Consider the following 11,082-nt stretch of genomic DNA (forward strand, 5'->3'; position numbering starts at 1 on the left):
GATAATAGCTCTTTGATGTTTTAATTAGATAGGTTGTGAAAATGTTAGGACAACCAAAGGGATATAAAGGGTAATTATTTAAAATTTTGACGGTAATCACAAATGTGAAAATAATTGAATGATTGTGGTGAGTTCACATACTTTAAAATTTTGAATGTAAGGAGTTAAGATGGTGTCAATCTTACCTGTATGGATACTTGTTGGACTTAAAATAAAAAAGGGGTAAAATAAGCGTGACATTAAATATGGGTGTACAAATTGATTGATTGAGGTAGGTGGTGAAGAAGACATTACAGAATAAGTGCAGGATTTCTTGGTAGAAGATGAGGATACTCAGTTATATCTCACTTCACAGTTTGATGTCATTTTTGCAGAAGCATGTAATTAAGAGAGGTCGCCCTTCGTCTTGTCAACCGCATTCACATGTCCCATACCAACTCAAAATATTATGAAACTTGATACCAAAATCACACAACATATTATCAAATATTATTTTTGGGTCAATTATTCATAACTTAAGCGCTCAATATATTATATGAATATATGCAACCCAATACCAATTTCTAATACAAGATCTAAATAGGAATTTACGGGAGCAAATTTAGGTGGGGAAAAGGAAAAAGTGAGGGAGGGGCAAATATGGAAGCATGGAGCCAGCTGAGGTAGGTAAAAACTAAAAAAGAAAAGAACAAGGGTGGGAAATGATGAAGAAATCACATGGGCGGGCCAACTTTAATTTACTCTGCCAACTCGTGCATATGGTGCAATCATACACTCAAAATTTTGCCCTAAACGAGGCAAGGGCAAAACTCATCTCTTCAACCAAACCCCACCAAGGCCCACATTATTTTATGCAAAAATGAACAAACGGATGGGTTTTGGTCCAAGTCCAAGTCCAAGTCCCAGCACCAAAAAGGCGGTTTCAAAGAGAAAACTATTCCAAAAAGTAGCAATGAGCAGTGGGAAAAGCAGCCACCACCATATTATTAAAGCAATTTCCAACTAGCCCTCTTACATGCTGCACCACAAGTTTTTCCTAAAATATTCCCAAGTAACATATGATAAGATTCCTGTTGCCAGCATAAAATTCACCATGGATGCTCAAAACAACTATTACTTCAAAGCACTAGCATATATATGAATATATATATATATATATATAAATATATATACAATTTACAGAGCTAACAAAAAACTGATATTTGTAAACATTACATAAATAATTCAAGTAACTCATGGGATATTTTCCAGTTTACAAGGTTTTCTACCCAGCAGGTGAAGACAACTGCTGCTACTTGCAACCATAAGAGTTGGTTCACTTGCTAACTTGGCCTCCTCTCCCTAGAAGCTACAGAGGAATTCCCTTCTCCTTCCCAAGGAAAGGGAGACTTCAAAACACTAGACAAACAACTAAGACACGGAAATGACACACAAGAACCGATGGATGTACTAAAACCCAACCAATTAGCAGTAGTTCCCTTCTAACTGCCAAAGCCGTGTATATTAGGTTGGGAAAAGGTTAGTCAAATGAAAATGAGAAAAATCTCAATGGTTTTGCCAGTACTAATACTAAAGCTTCACCACCCTTCCCCATCAAACAGAGGTAAACTGAAAACTAAGCCTCCATTTGCCCAAACCCGTAGCCAGAAAAAACGAGCTCCAACACCCACTAGTTGGATTCTGCTATAGGAGTATGTTCAATGAGGCTCGGCAAGAACCTGTATATGATTATGCTCTATAACAGAGACTAATGGAGACGTGACAACTATAATGAAATTTCTCAATAGACTGAGACTATATGTTATTTCTATGTGTTAGTAAAGCTAGAAACTGCCTAACCATATGAACATTTGCCAGAAGTTGATCCTACTTGGTCAGATTTCAACCTTCCATACTACGTTGTCAATGCTGCTAGTATGAGAGTTCTCCAGCGCTGCAACTTTTGCACGATGCGCTGCAAGGGCAATTCCTGATTTTCCTCTTTCCTCCCGTGGAAATTCACAAGTTTCACTGATGGAACCTGATCTCAAGTCTGCCGGTGGAATAAAACAGTCAAGTGACAGACCTGGAACATTGAATGCAACCTCTTCAATTGTCCAGGCTTCTTCCATCCTGGTCTTTGTATGGCTCATTGCCATCTCTCCAAATCGGAAAAGGGTCACGACAGATCGTCCAGAGTGAGCAATCATAATTCCTTCAACAGGCCGATAATCATCCAAGAAGGAGTTGATAGTAGTTTCCCAGTAAACGGCATCCCCACCATTAGAATGGATGCGGGTAAGATGTGAATCCTCCATGTGAACAAGAAGCCCGGTCTTCTGGCTGAAGTAACCAAACAGTACATGCCTTATGATTTCTGCTGGTCCTTCACTCCGGGCTTTCAATGTCTGAGGGTCAGCAGCAAGCTTCAGAATGAAGCAGTCTTCTCCATTGATATTTTTCTCTCCAATGCAAATGGAGTCAGCAAACATACTAGCCGTGGTTCTCGGATCAAGTCCCTGAAATCATACACCAGAATTTCCATGAGATCAGAAGGCTGGAATAACAAAAACCAATAAAAATAAAACGAACATATAAAATTTGATCAAATCTTCACCTGAAGGGCTCGGCGCAGGGGCCTAACTGGTCCCTTGGCAGTGTGTGCCCCGAGCCATGGTGTGTGCCTCCACACTAGCTTGCCATTGCAGCCGGCATGAACTTTGCTTCCTCCAACAGCAAGCTCCACATACCACATGTCAGGATTCATCTGCCACAAGACAAATCCACCGGATTCAGCAGCTCTAGCAGCATTCCTGTTCTTCACCACTTTTGTTGCAGTTTCAAACTCGGAAGCTACCATCTTCAACTTTCCCATTGCATAAGCATTCTTAACGGCGTTCTGGACTTTTTGCCCTCCGGAAGCAGCAGTATACTGTTGCAATATGTACTGGGCCGACGAAGTTTCCTACAACATTGCAAAAACCTTGTAACACCAAGTAGTGGGAATTTTCTTCTTGAGTAACAGCATGGTATGAATGCTAAAGAACAGTTTTGGGTGTTTCAAATTAAGACAGCAGATAGCGTCATCCAGAAGTTTTCTATTCTTCAAGCATGAGAGTCAAAGATTTTGCACCCATGTTTAAAAGTCTAGTCCAAGACTCAACATCAGCGCTCTCTATATAGACAATTAGTATATTATATTTTTCAGTAAGAGACAAAGATCGTTAGAACCGATTCAATTTCAAAACAAATCTCAAATCTACATCACTTCTTCATCATCAAACAGAAGAACGAACCTAAAAAGAAATTGAACTCTCACTCGTGGTTAAACTTAAACTACCTTTTTACAGAACTATTAATTCAATTCTAATCCACATCTCCGTCAGAAAAATCCTTTACAAACAAAGTACAGTAACAAAGAAACAGAAGTTTACATAAGTAGATATCTGCTCGCACAGAAATAGTAATACGTACAATGGGCGTGTCCTTTATACTGAGATGAGGCAAAGGGTCAGTGGTGCAAACGTGCACCGGCGCCAGTGGCGCACCCATTACTCCAAGCAGCAGCCTCAGATCGGACCTCTTGCTGCCGCAACCATTCTCATTCACGACCACCGACGGGGTTCGAGTCAGTTGCCCTCGAACCCACTGCCCAAGGCCCGAACCCACCCGCTTCGACTCTCCGATTTCCTCGCCATCGGGATCCGGACCCTCCATTAAAGGCGTCAGCGTCTCCCCAACCGGTCTCAGGCTGCCCGATCTTGCAATCAACAACCCAGAGTTACTGGTACTGACCTTCTTCCTCCGGAGCAAACCCGACATGGGCGACGCGCTCCGTCCCGGACTCTTCGCTCGTGACCTTGCTGGAGACAAGCCACGTACCACTTCCTCCTTCAATGCCGAGAAAAACCCTTGTTTCCTCTCCATCTTTCTCGTCGCAACTTAATATAAACACAGATATATATATGTATATATCACAACCCAGTATATATAACAAAAACAATCACGCAGAAGACTGTACCTCTGCAGCGCTAGACACAGAACGGGGATTACATGATAGGACTAGTACCATTTTTCATGAGATCCTTCTGTTAATACACGAACAAAATTCTCAATTAGACAGAGTTTGCAGCGTGTTATAGTAGTTAGAGAAACGGGGGGAAGGAGCGCAAAGCAGAAGTGAGGGAAAATGGTTTGAGAAGAAGGTGGCGTTATTTAGAGAGAGCAGCAGAGCAGCGTGAAAGCGACTCGGGGGAGAGAGAAAATGAGAGGCAGTGTGGCTGCTGCTGCTGTGATAGATAGGGGTGAGGCGAGTGGGTCTCACGCTCAGGAGGGGTCAAAATGCAAATATCATATGTTTCAGGGGGTGATGCCCTATTCTGTTCTGTATAGCGTCTGAACGTTGCAGTAGGATACTGCAAGCAATTTCGCTTCGCACGGAGGGTAAAAATGTAAATAAACAAAATATTCCGTTACAATCAGTAATCAATGCTTGAATGCGTTTCCACCAAACATCATTACACACACAGTACATACATTCATAACATTTTCAAGTCTATAAAGTAGCTGAAATCAAATTACTATAATACTGCACCAATACTATCTATCTATATGTTAGAAGAATCAAATTATAAATTTTAACCAATTTCGCATACATCACTATACATACTTAAGTAATATATAATTAAATTTAAATTCATGATCTCATATTTATAAGATTCCAAATCGAGATCTCATTTATAAATCTATTTATTTTTTTATTAAAAAAAAAATTATTTTCCGATTTGCTGTCGACCACTATGAAGAGAGCTGAACAAGCTTAGAACACATTCTGAAATCTCCATGAGAGTATGTAATGTAAAGACTCGTGAATACTTGTATAATACGAGGAACTAAGATATGTTCACCACATACGATGCAAAAACTTCCTGTTTTCATGGGCCCAAATACTTTGATTAATTACTTCTGACTACTAATTTAACAACCCATTCCATCGTGGCCCGAAACCGACAAATTTTATGGTTTTTTTTCTTTTCTTTTTTCAATTAAATACCAGAATATTAAATGGTGTGAACCATATTTGTGCAACATTGTTTCAGATGGGCTGACATAATATGATTCACATTGTTTGAGATTAATTTATGGAATAAAAATGAGGTATTTTGTTGTGTAATTGCTTTCTTCTTTCTAAGGTAAGCGATCAATTATATTTTTCAATGCACTAAAACACTGAAAATTGATTAAGTGCGTCATAAATTCAAAAAATTGCATAGAAATCTAACGGCTACACAACAAATGTAAAATCTTATATACGGAACACAAACAGAAAAATCTTCTAATAAGAAAAGGGCCTCTTTACATTTAGGTATAACTTTGAATTGTGTCATTTATCTAATCGTGTAAACTATTTTCTTTTTGTGATATCGGCTCAGTTCGATCCTACAAGCTCAAAACAAACCTTGATTGGGCTTGATATGAAATCAGACCACATGTGATCTGATTGAGAAATCCATAAAGTATTCAATATTTTTACTATTTAAACTTTTTCGTTCATCACTCAATCTAATCAAGTAAACAACTTATAATTTTTATTAATTTATCAAATCCTATAACAAATCGATTTGAGTCCTATCAACCATTTATCCAAACTACGAAAGTGAAAAAGCTCAAAGTGAATCGTTTTAAAATTTCAATCTAATGAGATTTTAGTATTAGATTAAAAAAAGGAGTTAGTACATACAATTTAATATAGGATCCTTTACATGTATTTTGTTGATGTAAATATATGTTTTGTCGTAATTATTGATTGTACCAAGTAATTTAATAATCCTGCACGGGAGTTTCTGATGACTCCCAACTCAATGTTTGGCATTATAAGGCACATTTAGCAGTATACTATGTAGGGGATGGTGCTGGTGCTGAGTCATAATTTATACCGTTGTGTCAACTGGAGTTTGTTGCGGAGAGAAGAAATGAGTTGGGTTGGGTGGGTGTATTCTCGTGTGTGGATTTCTGTTTGAGATTTGAAGGTGGTTATGTTATGGGCTGAACATCATACGATGTATATGAGGAAGCATTCACATGTTCCGCCGTTTGTACTTTTGTTATTGTCCGCAGTTTCCCACCATCTCTTTCCTTTGTCTATTACTGCAAACTCGCGCTAACAAGAAAATCCTATTAGATGCAGAGGGGACGTGATATGATTCTGATACTTTCAACTAATTAAAAAATAACACTTCACATGTAATTATAAGAAACTTGGGGGACGGATGTGCAATTAAACCACGTTAATCAACATCTTGCATCAAACCTACCAACACAAAATATATACCAGTAAGTAAATGTAATGATTTTAATTAAAATCTTTCTCGTGCAAGAATATTTGATAGCAATTTTTAGACAAAAACAAATTGTCATACTTACCTATTTTTTATTTTCCTCACACAAATTACGTAACAAAATTTTTAATTAAAGAGTTCGGACAGACTAACATTATATATATATACAAGTGACCTTTTTCCATTTAGCGGGGGGCAGCAATCGTGAGTGGCCTTGCCCGTGTCCATATGTTTCAAATATAGGAATATGAACGAAACAAAGGTGCCAATGTGTCGGAACTAAAGAATAAAGTGGAAATATCTATCTATGAAGAAGAGCATGCGAAAAGCGATAATTCAAGACTTTTTGCTTATAATTTCCAATTTCAGATAAACATCACTTCTTCCATTCATGTGCATGCAACTCATCCTATTCACCAATCATCTATTCATTCGGTCATTGGTTAAGGTTATAACCGAGGTCCCATAAATAATTTTAAGTATCATTGAGCGTGTGTTTGTCATCTCATTTTCTGTGAGTTCTTATCTAATTTTATGTAAGTTATTGTAATTTATTACTAGTTTTAGTCATATTAATATATTAATTAAATTGATATAATTCATTACTGTTTTTAGTCATATTGATCAATTCAATCGAATTGATGTATTACTAAAAAAAAATCACCCTATTGGCGGTTTTAATGAACAGTACCACTATTTGATTTTCGTCTTAATTTTTTTTATTTAAATTAAATATAATCGAATCGAATAATTATACAGTGAGTTTAATATATGGTTGGATCGTACATTTTGTGTGACTGATTGATTTAATAAGTGGGGCAATAATTATTTGACATGAGTTGTGCAGGTGCGTCAGTGTATCAATTTAAAATGGTTTGCGTGCAACACATTTAATTTTTATTATTTTTAAATTGTATTATTCAAATTACTTGAATTTTTTAAATTTTTTGAAAACTTTATATGATTTATTTTTCACGGCAGTGATTATTCACTGATGATATCAAATCAATACTTTACAGTTTACAATGGATATTACTTTTTGAAAAGAAAATTTTCATTTAAAAAAAATTAAATCTTAATTTTACAACTTCTTGAAAAAGAAATGGTAATCTTCATTTTGGGTCCGGAAAATATTAATCATGACAGGTTTTTTTTTTTTTTCTTGAGTTACTATAATATTTGAATGTGTGAAAAATACTGACATCGGCTATATAAATTCATTATTCGATTTCTTTTTATATTTGTAAATAGTTTTTTAATTTTCTTTATAAAAAAAATGAAAAACAATAGTTTTAATTTAATTGTCTTATTACATCATATCCTTTTCCAAGCTGGATTAGATTAAATCAGGAAAGGGGGAGACAAGAAAGGGTACTATAACTTATTGTTACTTCAAAAACAAGGGATCCCCCCATGGGATTTTAGCTATAATCATTTTATTTTTTTATTATATGTGAAAAAGCATATATAGACATCCTTGTAATAAATTATGTTACAAGTAGTCAAGTACAATGATATATGTACTCTAAACCCCTTCAAAACACACTAATTGGTTCAAGGGTCCATTTCATATACTAAATTTTCAAGGTTAATTTTATTTTTTTAATTATTAGAATAAAAATATATTTAAGAATTAATGTGGATTCACTATTTTTTTTTTCCCAAAACGTTATTACGAATCTATCTATTTTTCTCTTAAGCTTCTATTGCTGTGATTAATCAATCAGTGAAAATCGTTGAGATCATTAACCCATCCGATTGTTTAATTGGGTAAAAAAACTGTAGGAAAAATTGACATAAATAAAATTAATAACGTGAAAAATCCCGTACACTGCATATATAATAATTTTTGTGACACATTAATATTATCTTCAACTAGATGCCCCAAAACTTTCAGTAATTATAAAAACAACCCAATGAGGATCATCCTCATCAAACTGCAAAGGCATAAAGCTCACAGCTAAAAAGCTGCCTCCACCTCAGCGCCATCTGATATGGGGATAATCTCAAATGTGCGTTTCTTCCTTCGCGCCCCCAACAAGCTTCTTGCTTTACGCGGCTCAGCACATGCACCGCTCACCCACTAGCCACACACACTACACGTACATGCTGCTAGTGCTTTGCATGAGCCCCGTCGCTGTCTCTAAGCCCGCAAAATATCGTTTTCATGACCAGTATTGGATGGAAGATCAGTTTTGACGTGCGTAATTTACCCTTAGATACGCATATGTTAAATCCGTAAAAAGTTGCATGTGTTTAGGACATGCAGTTCAGGTATTCATAAATTATCATAATTGTATAATTTCATGTGAATTATAAATTATTATAGGATGATCATGATGAGTCCATACATATTAGAGTTTGGTCGGCAAAATAGGATTAAGTCGGAACGGCTTAGATAAAAAAAAAAGACACAAATCTTGAAGTATGTCTTAGTTAATGTCATAGTCGGCGATATTTAGTTTGTTCACGGCCCTCAAATGATATTGTCCCACGTCAAGTTTGTTACAAATTTCTTTTTATTTTAAAGTGAGGCGCTTAGTAATTAATACCGCAATCGTAAGTGACGAATTAAACTTCTTTATCTTAATTTATTTTTTGGGCTGAGTGCAGTTATGAATGCAATTGTATATGCCTCAACCGTCAACACTTGTCGATTAATAACCCGTTATTATCTGCACTGTCTATTTCTCCTTTACTAATTAATTGAAGATCATTGATTTTAGACAACGATATTTGCAGCTTTTTTGAATTGACAATATTACCTCTAATCATGATAGATCGAATTATGGGTGTACGATGAATCGAATTTTCAATCAATAAACTGATAAAAATTGAACCTGAATTCAAGTTTGAACCCAAATTGAAAATAAATAAAAATTAGTTTGAAGCAAGCGGAAATAGGAATCTTCTTATGCACATCCTAGAACGATGTAAGCTGATTATAGGGCGACATTTTCATCGAGTATTCACATAAAATTCCTTCAAAATCCTGCTCTAATACTTTTCTATTATAAATCCATAATAGAAAGAAGGAGACAAGGGCGCAGCGAGGTGAGGTTGGTGCTTTTACTCAGCAACTTTTTGACCTAGAAAAAGAGTTATGGATACGCTATTGAGGAAAAAAGCAAAAATCTCAACTTGTTCTTTTTTCTTTGCTTTTTAATCCAAGTGGGGGAGTGGATGAGAGTTGTGTAATAAAGAAAAATCCAACACATATAGGGGAGTATGATGGGGTGGGGTGGTATTCATATGCAACATCCACCTGTAAAGCCCCCTCCCTGCATTCTCCTCTCTACCGCCTGTTTTCCTATACTTATCCCAGAAGCAACAAGCAACCCCCACCTCCCCCTCTCAGCTTCATTAACTTTTCAATGACAAGGTATAAATTTTAATATATGACTGGCTGTCACGCTCTTTCTTCGTATGTATATATGATAAATAATATTTTACATTTTAAAGTTATGAATTAAAAAAATATATATTTTTTCTAATATATTATATTTCTAAAAAAAATCAATTTAGGGGTATTATTGGCATAACAATAAAATTGATATTGCACTGTTATAACTGCCATTTATGAGAGAAAAAAGGTCATTTCTTTTTGTATAGTATAAATTTAATAAATAATATTTGACGTTTTAAAATTATGAACGAAATATATATATATATATATATATATAAATCAATATAATATATTTCTAAAAAAAGAAACCAAAAAAAAAAAAAGAAGCCAACTTAAGGGTATTATTTGCATAACAATAAAATTGGCGTTGCAGTGTCATAATCGCCATTTATGAGAGGAAAAAAGTATTTTCTTTTTATATAGTTAAAATGAAGTATGATTAGCGTATTATCTATACTATTATATAGAGAAGGGGACTTATTTACAGTATATAAAAAAGAAAAAGGCATTTTTCTCTTATAAATGACGATTATGAAACCAAAATACCAATTTTGTTGTTATGCCAATAATACCCCTAAGTTGATTCTTTTTTTTTTCTTTGTTGCTTTCTTTCTTTCTTTTTTCCTTTTTTAGAAATACGAGTATCGGTTTTTGTATATATTTTTTTCTTCATAACATATTTTAAATATAAAATATTATTTATTATATACATGCAGTGCGGTATATCACGAAGGCTAGTGGATACAAAGGGGTGGTTTTGATACCACTCACACCAAAAAATTGAGTTTCACTAAAATACCCTTATAGCTAATTCAAGTTTATCTACTCTCTTTATCCACAACCCCTTCAGAATTATTATAATACCACTACACCAAATTATTATAATACCAAAAATACCACTACATCAAATTATTATAATACCAAAAATGCCACTACACCAAATGATTATAGTACAAAAATATCCTTCAATTTCCCAACTCATGTTAAATTAACCACTCAATCAAGTTCCTTTAAAAAATTAATTCTATGCAATTACTGGATTCAAAAATTAAATTTACTCACATTTTATTTAAATCTATTGTTAATTGAAATTGAAATAATACAATAGTATTTGTTATTGTTTGTACATATAATTATTGTTATCAATATAACATATACCGTATAAAGTGTCAATTTTTAATTTAATTGCATTAAAAGAAAGTTACCAAATAGTTTTCGCGTGTGGGTTTGTAAGGCAATGACAAATTTCATAAAGAAACAATTATGAACTTTAATAGAATAAAAGCATTACTAAAAATTATGGGCGCTGATAGTGCGTGCCACCGTGTCTAGTTATTACAAATTGAAGGACTGTGTAAG

At 34.8% G+C, this 11,082-nt stretch overlaps 1 protein-coding gene across 2 annotated transcripts; it reads right to left on the bottom strand.

Annotated features, from left to right (window-relative positions):
* Nucleotides 1-1,185: 1,185 nt before the first annotated feature.
* On the bottom strand, nucleotides 1,186-4,250 carry LOC105169481 (uncharacterized). 2 transcript variants are annotated; one of them, XM_020696163.2, is made up of 4 exons: nucleotides 4,001-4,250; nucleotides 3,454-3,920; nucleotides 2,597-2,944; nucleotides 1,186-2,498 (listed from the first exon to the last, which is right to left on the bottom strand). In XM_020696163.2, the coding sequence occupies exons 2-4, from the start codon at nucleotides 3,904-3,906 to the stop codon at nucleotides 1,875-1,877; spliced, it is 1,425 nt and encodes a 474-aa protein (XP_020551822.1). In that variant the 5' UTR covers nucleotides 3,907-3,920; nucleotides 4,001-4,250; the 3' UTR covers nucleotides 1,186-1,874. The 2 variants fall into 2 exon arrangements, with proteins under 2 accessions (XP_020551822.1, XP_011088177.1); XM_011089875.3 differs by having other exon boundaries at nucleotides 3,454-4,250.
* Between the last annotated feature and the right edge of the window lie 6,832 nt (nucleotides 4,251-11,082).

This window comes from Sesamum indicum, linkage group LG8, assembly GCF_026168435.1.
Source record: "Sesamum indicum cultivar Baizhima isolate 11 linkage group LG8, ASM2616843v1, whole genome shotgun sequence".
Taxonomy (NCBI): domain Eukaryota; kingdom Viridiplantae; phylum Streptophyta; class Magnoliopsida; order Lamiales; family Pedaliaceae; genus Sesamum; species Sesamum indicum.